This window comes from Nuphar pumila, chromosome 2 (assembly GCF_984573655.1).
Source record: "Nuphar pumila chromosome 2, dmNupPumi1.hap1.1, whole genome shotgun sequence".
NCBI classification, from domain to species: domain Eukaryota; kingdom Viridiplantae; phylum Streptophyta; class Magnoliopsida; order Nymphaeales; family Nymphaeaceae; genus Nuphar; species Nuphar pumila.
In genome coordinates this window covers 13,042,113-13,056,974 of record NC_143250.1, presented here as the reverse complement: position 1 = coordinate 13,056,974, position 14,862 = coordinate 13,042,113, and the positions used below count along the sequence as shown (strand labels likewise).

Sequence of the window (14,862 nt, the reverse complement as noted above, 5' to 3'; positions counted from 1 at the left end):
TAGAAAAACAAAACTGAGATTTAACACAGTATTACTGCATAATCAAGTAATTTGAGGAGGTCTAACTAGTGCAAAACTTCATTTTCTCTAAAATCTCTTCTAAAAGTCACATTCCACCCTACATTCTCTAATCCATCAACTAGGTTCCTTCTCTAAATGAAATAAACTTGGAAATCTATCAACTAGTGTGGTTTGATCACACCACAGTCGATCGGAATTTCCAATGTGGGATGCATGGTATATCTTCCTATTTATATTCAGAACTGTTATAACTCATATGGGGCTGAAAAATGCTGATATTGCCCCTGATAATGGTATACAAACAAATACAAATAATAATGACAAAACTTTCAACATAAAATACTAGAGGCAATAAGCATTTGGATCTGGACCAACAGCTCCATTTGCATATCCAGTACAGCCTCACATCTCAATATTGATCACTTGATTTAGTAATTTGGATGCAGGAAAACCTACACATTATTGTATATTTTTGAGAAGAAATTTAATTTCATTGAGAAACAAGAAGAAAAAAAATAGTGAGATTGGTTATTCAGGTTGAATATATGATTTGTAAAAGCACTTTAAACAATTATATAGATATGAGGCTTAATTAATGACTTAAGAATGAAGATCCATCGTTCTAGAGCTTATTGTGATGACAGGAGATCATTTTTTCAAAAGCGATAACAGGAAATCATTGACAAGCTTTATATGTAGTTTTGCATGACCGATCCAAGCATTTTCAGATATGACTCTTTTCAAGAAAGCGATATATAAGATGTTGGCTGCAAATTTGTTGGGACTAAAGATTCTGTTATAGGCGTCTTTCTGAAAGGACTTAAAAAAATGGAAGAGACCAAATTTTCACATTCAAGTTTTACATGTTTAAGCGAGATGTACTTTTTGAAAGAAAGAGTTAAGTGTGACTATTCAGGTGTACTACATAATTTGAAGCATTTTTTTGTCCGTAATTATAAGGGTAAGTATGCTATACTGCTCTTTGTTTTACTTTTTTACTTTTGTCTTTTATATCATGTTTCTCACCTTCCCAACTTCAGATTTGTCCTGTGATACACACTTAGTAATCTTTGTAGCTTTTTATCCTTTCTAAGTAGGAGTAACATATGTGCAAAGTACATTTTTTTGATAGACAAAGAGGTATTCCATGTGAATCCTTTTGTCATATGATGGCTTTAACCTTTTAGGATTTATTGTAGATTCAGTTGCATTTTCAGTCTTATGTATTGTGAATGCTATTATTCTTGATAATGTGCTTGCATTGTATTTCATATTTGGGTTCATTATTGACCTTTGGTCTTTGTAATATGTTATGGTTATCATGTGGGTTTCTATATTTTACTTTAACCTTTTCTTCATCCTTTGGATATTTGTTTTCATCTTTTTCCTTGTTTTGTTTAGGTTCCTTTCTTTTCTCTGGACAACTTACATCCTGTTCTTCCTATCATTTTCCTATGTCAATAACGTTATTAAATATGACTTTTTCTTTTCCCGTTTGTTTGGTGCTTGCAAGGAGTGACTTCACTGACTTGCTTAAATACCTATTGTGTGTGTGTGCGTGTGTGTGTGACTTTTTTTGTCTAGTCACGTGATCGGCTCCTTGGAGTTTTACGTGGAATGAATGCTGGGGAAGCAGCTGATCAAGTTATTCGGCACATTGAGAAAATGACAAGAAATAGTGAACGAGTCTTTGGTGATGCTCGATACACTAAGGTAATTTAGTTTGTTTCTGTGTCTACTATGGATTTCATGTTTGTTTTATTGGATGGTATTAGTCATACCTTGAAGCCTGCATGTTTATTACTTTAGGAGGAGCAACTGTCTAACCAGATAGTTTCTGGGGATTTTAGTCGGAAGCGATCTATAATTCATGACAATGGAAGAGCGGCTATTCCTGAGGATACTTTTCCCAAGCGAGCACGCCTAAATCCTGTCATGTCTTTGGTTGAGCCTGTCCAATCAACTAGTGGTTTAGCACCAGATGTTGGTTCAACAGAGAGACGTGCAAAATCTTCTTTGCTCGACAGTGATATGACACCAGTTGAACAAATGATTGCTCTGATAGGTGCTTTGTTGGCTGAAGGGGACAGGGGTGCAAAATCATTGGAAATTCTAATCTCAAATTTTCATCCTGACCTCTTAGCTGACATAGTTATGACTAATATGAAGTACCTTCCAAAGAGCCCTCCTCCCTTATCTGGGAAGCTTGGACCCACTTCAACAACTTCACAGAGCTCTCCGTCTGGTATACCGCAACAGGTTCCACCTTCTACTGCTGCAACAGTGTTGGATCAGAGTTCAGGTTTTCCATCTCAGATCACATCTTCATTGTCTCCTCCAAACGGCATTAATTTGTCTACATTGGATGACTTACCAGCTGCTAGCATTCTTACAGATTTCAAGCGTGACCCAAGAAGGGTAGACTGATTTGAGATCCCTGTGCCACATTTATAATAGCTTTCACATATAATTTTATGTGTACATTTGTCATATTTCAAATTTCTTTGGTAAAAACTGAACATGGGACACAATTGACGTGTTTAGGACCCTCGTCGCCTGGACCCAAGACGTGCTGCAACACCTACTGGTGCCCAATTGGCACCAATCAAGGTGGAGGATGCTGGTGGCGTACAAAGTGGTTCTGATGATTTTGATTCATCTGCTACTACTAGACCTTATTTGCATCTTGTTACTGCAAAGGTCGAAGAGGCAGCAGTTCCAATGACGTATAAGACAGGGGCTGTAGTGTCAGAAAGCAATGTGATACCTGCTGCTAGCACAGTTAGCACTGAAATATCTGAGGCACTAGAAGAATCTTCTGACACAGAGAAAACAGCTGAAATTCACATGCCACAAGATAATGATGTTCCTTCTGAGCCCCTTGTTGAGCTTGAGGAGCAAACATCATCAACAATGGAGACTACAACGTTAGAGACTGTTGATGCTTCTTGTGCTCATGAATCTGATCAGTATTCTTCAGCAGTCTCAAGCTCCACCACATCAGAAGATACCATTAGCAATTTGATAATACCCCCATTTGTGGAGTTATCTAATGGAGAACAGGAATCATTGGGAAAATCAGCAGTTACACGAATTATCGAGGCTTACAGCCAAATCCGTGCTGCAGGGGGTAATCATGTTCGTCTTGCATTGCTTGCTCGCTTGGTCGCTGAAGTAAGGACACTTTGTCAATCAAGATCTTGACCTAAAATTTTTTCATGTTGTCTTATTCTAGATGAAGTCCTAAACTTGTGGCTTGTTGTAGGCCACATGGATGTTCAAATATATTTCACATCAGTATGCAGAAACTATTTGTTCATTTGTAAAATAATACCTGTTATGTCATGTCTGGTACTTGTTCACAACCTCTTGCTTGATGATGATAATTGGACACATTATGGTTTTCCTAATTGGCTGTGATTTGGATCTCTATTTTGGTCCATTTTCAAGAACCTCTTCTCCTATTGCTTGGCATGCACGCAAATTAGAAATGCTACAGCAGCAATAAAGTAGCCTAAAAATTTTCCATGCCAGAAAAGGCTGCCAATGTCCACTTCAGCATCTGACCATAGTAGCTGAACTGATAATGGAACTATTTCTACCTTTAAAGAGAAGAATGTGTCAAACATATCAAAATAAAAAATTATTTAGTAACTGATCTATTTGCACAGTCAACTGAAGTTTTTTCTGGTTTCCACCTATTGTTTTGTATATCAAGTCATTTCTTTCATCATCCAAAATTGGTATCTCATCTTGTGCTTCATTGTTCTGCAACATTTTCTTTGAGCTTCACTTATCCAATTTTAATATGGAGCGATACTTTAAAGCTCAAGAAAGTGTCACAGAAGTGTAACCTGTTGCCTCAGTTTGTATTTGGGGAAATAGTTATCCATTCCATCATATCCATGAATATAGCTATCAGTTAATCATCCTTCACAGCATGGATGTGCACGAATTCATGTATAGTTGTTTCAATCTTCAAGTGGATGAAATGTTTTAAGCAGAACTGACTCAGTGCATCATCTGCAACCTGTCATGGTTAGTTCGGTTTGTTTTCAAGCGTTGAATACAAAATGCAGGCTAGGACTGCAGTAATTGTTTTTGATGGTGTGTGATTTTGTGCATGCATCTGTGTGCTTGTTTTTTTTCAATTGGGTGGGTTGAGGGAGCAGATTTTGGGTACAAGTGTTGTCCTAAAACATAGAGAAGTGCATTTGCTGCTTTCAGTGACATGTTGATATTCCATCTGTGATTTTGTGCATGCATCTGTGTGCATGTTTTTTTCATTTTTTTTTTCAGTTGAATGGGTTGGGGATGAGATTTTGTGGACAAGTCCTTAAAGCATAGAGAAGTGCTTTTGCTGATTTCAGTGACATGTTGATATTCCATCTGTGTTTCCTCTTCACCTTTCTTAAAATTATTGGTAGTGATATCACATACACATGAGATAAGTTTCTCATTTGTGCCAATTTCCCTGTCATATATACTCCTAAAAAGTCGTGGAAACAATAATGGGATAGTGTGTAATACCAGTTCTTTGCCATAACTAGGTCAATGCCTAGGTTTCAAGTTGAATGTTTAATCGAACTATGTATCCGACTTGTAACACCAAATATTTTGTTCATTTTGTATTTTTGTATTAATCAGACATTTTCTATTGCTGATTCAAGGGAAAAATCTATATGCTATCACCTTTTTCCAAGAGTTTGGAAAGCTTGGTTGGCTGTGTGGTACCATGCTTGTATTATCTTGTAAACATTTTCTTTTGCTTGCTTCAAGAGAAAAATTTGTATGCTATTGCCTCTCCCCAAAAGTTTAGGAAGTTAGGTTAGCTGTGGGGTACCATGATTGTCGTATGTTGTTACCATTATATCATGCAGAACTGATTTTTTAGCTTCTAAAATCTCAAAAGAGGGAGGGGGAGAATTATCTGAAGAAAATATTTTGCTTTTGAGTTTTCTTGAAGTTCAAGGCATACAGGCACCACCTTCTCTTTTTTTGTCTTTTTGGGTAGTACTGCTATAGGGATCTTGAGTGCTTTCTTTTCTTTGTTATATGGATATTTTGACTTGTCAAAATTTAGATCAAATTTGCTGATCATTATTTTGATATGAAATTTAACAGATTGATGCCAACAACGACATTGTTATGATGTTACAAAGTCACATAGTTGCAGATTACCAACATCAGAAGGTATGCCTATTGAACGTTTCCAGTTTACAATACCTTCTCTCTCTCTCTCTCAAATATAGAACAACGTTGTCATGTAGGTTTTAATTCTGTTATTGCAACTATCTGGTTTCAGATTCTCTTATTGATAAATGTGCTTGCATTTTTAAACTTGATTGCCTGCTGAAGGATAAAAAACTGTTTGCTATTATATTCAAATGGCTAGTTTCTTATTATTTGAACTATGATCATGCTAGTTTAGTCCTTATGGCAGCTTTTTGAGGCCTGTTGGTTCTTTTCTTTTGCTTTGTATTCTCACTCTCATAGATGAGAAACTGGTTCACACTTTGATTATATTACCAACCGGTCGGGGTTTTCGCTCAAGTAGATGGTGGCATATTTATATGTAGTACCTCAGGGCAAATATTGCATTTTATTTATAAAACTGCCTCAAAGATGACATTCTACAATAATTCAATATAAAGTTCTGGGGATATTTGTTTGCATCATTAACTAATGACAGGCTAACAATATTTCATGTGCTACATATGCACATGCATCTCTAATAAACTGGCAAGAACAAATTTGTTTGCAACTTGTCTCAGCAGCTTTTGGGATATTCAGTTTCATAAAGCTTATGAAAATTTCACAATTTTAACTGATGTTGGGGACACTTTTTTTGTCAGGGACATGAACTATTAATGCATATACTGTACCACTTGCATGCTGCCATGGTATCCCAATCTGGAGGACAAAGCTTATTGTCTTATGAGACAATTTATGAAAAGTTTCTTCTCTCTGTGGTAGCTACTGCAGAAACTTTATCTGATTCTGACTTATCTTTTTCCATGTATATGGTCTTGTTGATTGCAAGGTCTCTTTTGTGCCTGTTTTTTTCAGGCTAAGGCTCTGCGTGATAACCTGCCAGCTTCAGATAAATCTTTTAGTAGGCTTCTTGGTGAGGCTCCTCTTTTGCCTAATTCAGCACTGCAACTGCTAGAGGAACTTTGCCACCCAGAGTCGGTTGAACACAATGGAGAAGAAACATACAATGTAGAAGTTGAACGTGTCACCCAGGGTCTTGGTGCTCTTTGGAGCTTAATCTTAGGACGTCCACTTGTTCGTCAGTCCTGCTTGGACATTGTTTTAAAGGTAATATGGTTCAGCTTTTTAGTTAGAAATGCACTGGTTGCATAGTACTTTCTCAACATCTTTGTTTGTATAGAGTAAATTGTATGATTGCAGAGTTGTGCATGGATCTATTATTCTTAGATATTTGGCTTTCTTAATTACACTGATCTTTGAGTACAGGTGTAATTATCAGGTTGCACAAATCTAGGTTTAACCATAACATGTTTAATTTGCAGATTTTTTAGGTGCATCTTTGCTTGTAATCATCTGCGTGCAGAAATGATTGAATGATGCACATTTTAAAGGTTTTAAGTTCTAAAAGATATAGTGAGAGCATAGTCACTTGTATCGTTCAAGGTAATTTCTTGGCGAGGGTTTTTCTCAAAGAGATTTTCAAAAAGTGGGCTTTCTCAGGAACATCTCAGCAATATTTAAAAGATTAAATAGAAATTCTAAAAAAATAAGTAAAACTACAAAAAATAAAAAAATGAACAAAAAAACTAAGATAAAGACCTCAAAATAGAAAAGATAAAATGATAAGTTAGCAACTAAGTTAACAACTAACAACTAACTATAACTAAATAACTAATACGTAACAACATAACAAATAATCATAGCATCCATCTAATAATAAGAAAAAGCGAACAATTTAGGAGTAAATGTGAAATGACTAATAGTTAACAAGTAACAAGTAAACTCTTCCAAAGAAAAGTCATATCCCATGACTCCATATGTCATGGTGTCATATTCAAAATGAAAACCACAAAGTTATACAACCCCAAAATAAAGTCTTCAAGCTTCAACATCATAGTTTCTCAAAAAAATAAAAAAGAGATCGTTCATCTTCTGGTCATGCAGAAGCAGAATCAATTTCTTTGTGCCCTTGCTATATACAACTTCCATGAGTATCTTCTTCTTTACTATCTTTTCAAGGTGTATTTTCCTCCATCTCATCATTAGAAAATGGATCTACGTGATCAATGTAGATTAGAATTGCATTCTTCTTCTCTATTTCTGGAACTTTCTTCTTCATATGCATATTCATTCTAATAAACACCAAATCATCTAGCCTTTCTGGACCAAGATTTTCTCTCTTCTTGGTATTATATCATAGTCACTTGTATTGTTCGAGGTAATTTCTCAGCAAGGGTATTTCTTTGGTTGATTTTCAGAAGCTGATAAATCTCGGGAATATCTTGGCAATATTTAAAAAAATCTAAAACATAGGTAAAAATACAGAAAATAGAAAAATGAAAGAAAACTTCCTTTCCTCCCCTTCCTTCAGTTCCTCCCTTCCTTCCTTTCCTTCCTTCCTTCCTTTCCTTCTTTCCTCTTTTCTTCCCTTGCTGCAGTCGACCCTCTGTTCACAGAAACGAGACAACACTTTTGACAATTCTGTTTTTTTTTTTCAAAATCAAAATGGGGAAAACAATCGGTGTTCACTGTAGAAATATTTATTGCGATAATACCGTGATATATATATATATATATATATATATATATATATATATATATATATATATATATATATATATATATATATATATATTGCCAATAGTTTTAAAATATCGCGATATATTCATGACATTATCAAGCACCTTGAAATAGCCAATATTTTAAAGATATCGGTGATATTGGTGACACTGATATATATACATACACACACGTGTCGTCGTATCATAATTTTTACAAAATTAACGAATTTGTGTCACGTATACGATTCATGTATCTGTCCGTGATAGGCTGCAATCGACTCACCCCCACCCCCCCTTCTCATCTGCCTTTATGAGCCCTGAAAGGACTCTTAACTTTTTAAGTTCCATATTTACCCTTCAAATGTTTTTAAAACCCATGTGCCAAACATTGGTTTTCATCTTTCTTTTTTTACCCTTAAAACTTTTTGAAACCCACATTTTCAAAGTTTTGGAAAAACTCGAAATTGCCCTTCATAAACCCATCCATAACGACACTCAACTTGGGGATTTTTTTCAAATCTCACCCAAAGTTAGTGTTTCTTTGTAAATTATTCTGTTTTTATTAATAGAGAATAATAGTATTTTTTCATTTTTAAATCCTTTATTTTGATATTTTTTGAAAACAGAAAGTTTTGCAAAAAACACCCAAATCTTATAAAATCCTTCTATTTGATTTGGATAATTTTCCAAAAAGTTTAGTTATTTTTCTAAAATTTTATCTCTAAAAAATTTGATTTTTTTTTCAGAATCAAAAAGAGAAAAAATAAGCAATGCTTCCTGTAGTGATATATATCGTGATATGTATTTTTTGCCAATATTTTGAAAATATCGCAATATCAATGATACTGAGTGAGAGATATAGGGGATGTGCATGCACACATCATACCCGACTGAGTTTAAATGGAGGGTATGGCTTCTCCATCTAACATTGTTACTATGACACCAAGTTTTGTGTGCATAAATGGTCTTTCATACATTTATAAATTATAATGATATTGATGGATGCTTATACAAAAAGTTGATTGGCATTGTATAACTTGCAGTGTGCTGTCCATGTGGAAGATGATGTGCGAGCCAAAGCAATTCGTCTGGTATGTGGTAGTTGCATTGGAGAATTGCACTTTTTTTATACTCTTCCATTATCATTATTCTTTATGATGTACAATCTAAACGTTGGCCTATCTAGTTACTCATGCCACTTCTGAAACAATGCTTCAAATTACTTAATATTCTCATTGCTTCAACTAAATTCTATTTGTCATGTTATTCTGATATGTTCTTCTTTTCTAATGCAGGTAGCAAATAAACTATATCATCTTGGTTATTTATCAGAAACAATTGAGCAGTTTGCAACAAAAATGTTGATGCTGGTTGTTGATGGCAAGCCATCTCCAAATGCAGACTGCATTAAACAAAGAATGCTATCAAATGTACTATTTTCTTGCCAGCTGTTTGTCATGATCAATTGTTGTATGGTTGTAAAAGTTGCTTGGATGAAGATTGACCTTTTGAATTTTGATCATTTGTTTAGAAAATGTCATTTATCATTGATTTTTTTGTTCACATAAGAGTGGGAGAGGGAAGTCAAGTGGTCACGAGAAAGTACATGGTTCCTTGATGGATCGTGAGTACTTGATAATGCACTTTGAGTGCCAGCACTTTGTGTTTGTTATGTTGGGTATGGGAAGAAGGCTTGTGTATCATAAGTCTTAGCATGTATGATGGAAAAACCATACAAGGATAAGGTCCTTCAAACTCAGCAAGGATTTAGTTTATGCATGATTTGGCCATCAAAGACCTGCAGTTGGCAAGTGAGTGCATGATCAATTAACTTTCAAGCTGGTAGCTGCTGCTTAGAAATTGTGATTGATCTCTTCACTTGTGAAGTGTTATCATGCAACATGTTTAATTTCTGTTATAGTGAACTGTGTATATATATATATATATATATATATATATATATATATAAGTAACGCTAGGATTATCACAATGCATGATGGATTAAGAGTGATGTTCTAATAAAGCTTATACTGTTGTATTTTATCTATATAACCTCTGATGTAACATCTCTCATGGATCAATTCCTGGATTTTGTGCTAACTTGAACTAAACCTCTTTTATCTTTACTACAAGAAATGAGGTGTGATAATATACACAATATTTCAAAACATTTACAATGTGGGCCATATTCATCAATGTTCAGAAGTGCATTTTGTGGAAAGCACCTTTTGTGGATAGGCTATCGATCAGGTTTCCTTCAGATATATTTCAACGCTGCACAAACCTTTTGTCTCGACTATCAGAAGGAGCATCCATATATTGGGGAAAAAATGGTTTCATGGTTGCAGTGGTCAGTTTGTTGAAGTGTATTATTATCATTTTAGAACTTGAGGCTGCAAGAATGCAAAAACTGTTAATTTCACTCATGACCAAATTCCGAATCAAATCAGGCTTGATTATGTCACATCATTTTTAAGCAATCCAATCTACATTTTTTATTTCACTCAAGAGGACTAGTCCATCTGAATCTCGTCATGTACAGGTTGTTTGATGTGTGCGATATGATCACCTAAATTCCTTACTGTAATCTTATCATTTGCATTGAACAACTAGAATAATGCCAGAAGACTTGTGGATAATGAGTAATTAAAAAATAATCAAGTAGAATTTGGTTAAGTTTGTCAGACAATTCTAGTAAAACCTTTTGAGACATGAGAGAGTATTGGTTGATGAATGTCCTCGTCATAAACTTTTTCTGTTTGCAACCATCCAATACAAATGCAACATGCTGCTCCACACGACCCATTGTGGATAAAAATATTTGTTTCATCCAACTGATGCAAGATCCACTTTTTAAAAGAAACATTCTTGAAGGTCATCCAGAGCTCCAACCTAAATATCACACCCAAGAAAAAACGATACTTCCAGTGCCTTGATTTCATCAGTGAATCACTTTATAACATTCAATCCATATCCTTCATATTTGGTTGCTAATCTGTAGACATTAAAATACATTTCATGGTCTGCATCACTTGTAAATATGTACCGAGGATGGTGGGAACTAGAACTTGTTCTCTTTATTAATTGGTAGTTGTGGCTGTATTTGGGCATACTCTGTGGCTCTGCTGAAGGAGGTGCTGCAATTTCCCTGTAGCCATGTTTATTAATGATGATGCATGGCTTGATTCCTATGACGATTGATACTCCACTTTTTACACCTGTATTTTATCCCCTTAAATACTATCTGTAACAAAATCAATCAAAGCAAAACTAACCAAATCTGACCAGGTGTCAGATGATTGATGAGGTCAGCAATGGTTTGTGCAACTCCCAGGACAGACCTTCAAAGAATGCAGCTCCCCTTCATCTCCAGATCACAACCTCATTCTTTCTTCACTGAAACCTGTTTTGACCAAATCCAGACCTGAAACAGTCCTGATCCAAACTCGTGTCCTGACTTTGCCTATTTTTAATTCCCAAACCAGACTGAGCCAGACTCCCAAATTTTAATCAGACCTTCTCTAAACTGTTCATATCCTAACCCTATTTTATGTGATCTGAATTTTATTCTGAGAGAAATTACTTCCGACCAGAATTGAGAAATCTGTCCAATCTGGTCAGATTTCTGAGTTTCGATGTGCAAGATTACAATCAGACAGGTCACTTTTTATTCTTAAGTGTGAGGAAAACTGGTTAATGATAAGATACAAATTGGTTGAGAGTTTTTATTGATTTTTCGGTGGCTTACTAGCAGATAGTAAACTAGTTTTTGAGTATTTCTGCTGTATTTAGTCAGCCAATTGGTTTGGGTCAGTGGAGTTTTCGTCAATTCAGATTTAATAAACGATATTAGTGTGGTTTGGCTGTGTTTTGTGAACCAGTTGGGAATTTTCGTTCAAATTCATGTTGAAATGAGCATTAACATGGTGGGTTTGTTCCGATAGTTAATACTTAATAGTTTGGCATGTGATATTCTTTTGCTGGACTCTGTTGGTGTGCTGTTACTCAGTTTCATTGTGCAGTGCATCTGGGAGTTGGTGATATTTTGAGAGTTTTGGGATGGTGCATTGTGTGTTTATCCTGTTTATGCTGTGAAATTTGTGTGTGCAGCTTCCGAGTTGGGGTCTAGTGTGAAGAATAGGCCTCTTTTAGAATCGATAGACTTTTTTTGATTGTTGATTGTTCAAGTAGCAGTGTGTACAATCTATTACTGTTGTATTGTCTTGTGCAGACTTGAAATTGGAGTTGGGGGTTCGGTTTAATATGGAAGAGGAGACCATTAATGTTATTCCTGTCAAGTTTGATAGGACTATGCATGTTGGCCTGAATCTGTGAAGATGGTGGTGATGGGTTTTGGTTGCGAAGGATACTTGGATCACACTAAAGTGAAACCAAAGAAAGGTGATCCCAATTATGACATAAATGTGGAAGAATAGGAGAAGGAAAATGCAAGGGTGAAATCATGGCATTTAGGCTCTGTTGAAAAAAAATTGGTTGTGAATATTCTGAAGTGTGAAGCTGTTAAAGATGCATGGACCTATATGAAGAAAGTCTTCGAACAGTCAAATTGGGCTCAACAATATCACCTTAGTGAGGATTGTACGACTTTGAGACAGACAATTGGAAGGACTAATGCACTTAGAGAAGATGGATTTGATAGGTTTAGAAGGGATATGAGTTTCATTGGTTGCTAGGATTGTAAAAAGCCTGGTCACATGAAGAAATCATGTCTTGCTTTGAAGAAAAAGAAGTATAAGGCCTTCATAGTTCCTTGTGCCGGAGTGACTGAAAAGTCTAAGGATAGTTTGCCTCCTATGACCAATGTGCATTGTATTCCTTCCACAAGAGGCTCTTCAGACCCTGTGCATGCTGCCAAGTCAAATACCTTTGATCCTATTCAACATCTTCCTATTGACTCAGTTTCTTCTTCTTCGTCTATCTCCTTTGGTGTTGCTTTTATTGATTCTTCGAGTGCTACCTCAGGTTGGCTAAGACTCAAATGCATCATGTCAGACTCGAGTGCTACCTCTTGCACAAGAGTCTATTTTAGTCAATTGTTATCCTTGCAATGGGTCATTTCACACTGCAGTTTCAAAGGTTAGATATGTTACTCTCATATCTTGTCCTGGGAGCAACTTGTATATCTCTTAAATGTTTCATGTCCTTTCTTTAGCTATGAATCTTATTTCTGTTAGTCAAATTACTAAATATAATTATAATGTAATCTTCTCTTCTGTTGATTGTATTATTCATGATCAACTTTCACGAAAGAGGATTAGGATTAGCCATAGGCCAGGGGACTTGTATTACTCAGACTCATTAGATTTGAGTTGTCAGAAGGGACTTAGAGGTGATTTAGGAGAAGCAATTTTGGATGAGTCTATGTTGTGGTATCAACGACTTGGTCATATTTTCAGTTCTAGATTGCAGTATCTTGCGTCTTCAAACAACTTGGATGGACCTAAAATTTCTGTGTTAGATCATGTAAAGGAATGTGAGAGTTGTAGACAGCAAAGAGTCTTGTCTTACCTTTTGGGTCGAGGGAGATAAAGTCAAATAGAGCTTATGATCTTGCTTATTCGGATGTTTGGAGTCCACCAGTTTTGTCTAAGGGTAGTTCTAGCTATTTTGTTACCTTTATTGATACACACGATTCACTTAGATCTACTTTATGAAGAACATGAATGAGTTGTTTGAAATCTTTCATAAATTTTATGCTATGATTAAGACTCAATTTTCCACTAAGATTAGAACCTTTCACTCGGATTTTGGGAAAAAATATACTAGTCATCTATGTCACAGGGATTCGGCTAGCAGGGAGCCGCACCTGCATTGACGCGACTCGACGCGGGTGCGGTCAATGCACCCAGGGTCATTTTGGTCCAATTCTCGAACTTAAAAAAAAATTGCCAAGATTTTTTTTTGCCCTATATGTCACAGGGATTCTCCAACTAGGCGCTGCACTCGTGTCGCACCTGCACCCACACCCGCACCCGGTGCGGTTAACCTGACCCTGGGTGCAGTCAATGCACCCAGGGTCATTTATGTCCAACTTTTTGGACTATATATATATATATATATATATAATTTTTATATTTTTGCCGCACCCCCGCACCCAGGTTTTTTGAAAGTGCTGCACCTCCGCACCCGCACCAGCACCCATGTGACATAGCTAGTCATGTGTTTCAAAGTTTTCTGCAAAAGAAAGGGATTGTTCATAAAAATCATGTTTGGAAGCCCTTGAGCATAATAGTGTGGCTAAGAGTTTTGGAAACTACTCAAGACTTGCTCTTTGGTGGGTGTGTACCTAAGGATTATTGAGCATATGTGGTGTGTATGGCCATCTATCAAATCAATTGCATTTCATCAAGACCCCTTAAAGGTATATCTCTATTTCAGAAATTATATGGTATTGTCCCAAATTATAAGATGATGAAAGTTTTTTAGTACAGCTGTTTTGTGCTTTTGCCTAGTAGTAATAGAGACAAACGTGCAATTAAATGTTGTTTCTTGGGATTTTCTAATGGTCAGAAAGGCTATAAGTGTTATGACCCAATCGAAAAGAAAATTTGGATATCTACTATCTAAGCATGCAGCATTTCATGAGGACACACCTTATTTTGATAAGTTGGAGGTTAAAGAGAAAAATATGGTTGATTTTTTTTTCTTAATATCTTTTCTTGTGGATGAGAGAATTGATAAGAGTGTGGAGGTTCAAGGGGAGGTAACTCAGGGGAGAGATATTAGATTTGGGTAAACATACGTGTGAGGAGGCAAGAGAATGTAGTTGAGATGCCATTGTTGGACCAAATAGAGATGGAGACAAGTAATTTAGAGGCCAATTTTGATCCCCTTCTAGCTGATTCAGAGCACACAAGTCTATAATCTCCTTCTTCCTCTTCACCTCCTCAGGTACGTTGAAGTTATAGAATCTTTGTTACTCCTACTCGTTTTGTGTTCTATGATTCATTTTCTCCTCAACATCATGCATTTTTGGTACTGATTCACTCTTATGTTGAGCTTAATTTTTATGCAGAGGCAACTTCTAAAGAGTGAAAACTGACAA

At 35.9% G+C, this 14,862-nt stretch overlaps 1 protein-coding gene across 1 annotated transcript in view; it reads left to right on the top strand.

Moving 5' to 3' along the window:
• Window positions 1-14,862, top strand: part of LOC149844800 (uncharacterized) — a 93,665-nt gene that overhangs the window by 32,361 nt on the left and 46,442 nt on the right. Inside the window, exons 7-14 of the mRNA XM_089995288.1 lie at window positions 1,606-1,734; window positions 1,831-2,439; window positions 2,566-3,195; window positions 5,146-5,214; window positions 5,877-5,993; window positions 6,091-6,342; window positions 8,840-8,887; window positions 9,092-9,226. Coding sequence (XP_089851414.1) covers window positions 1,606-1,734; window positions 1,831-2,439; window positions 2,566-3,195; window positions 5,146-5,214; window positions 5,877-5,993; window positions 6,091-6,342; window positions 8,840-8,887; window positions 9,092-9,226 — 1,989 coding nt within the window. The remainder of the gene's footprint in view (window positions 1-1,605; window positions 1,735-1,830; window positions 2,440-2,565; window positions 3,196-5,145; window positions 5,215-5,876; window positions 5,994-6,090; window positions 6,343-8,839; window positions 8,888-9,091; window positions 9,227-14,862) is intronic.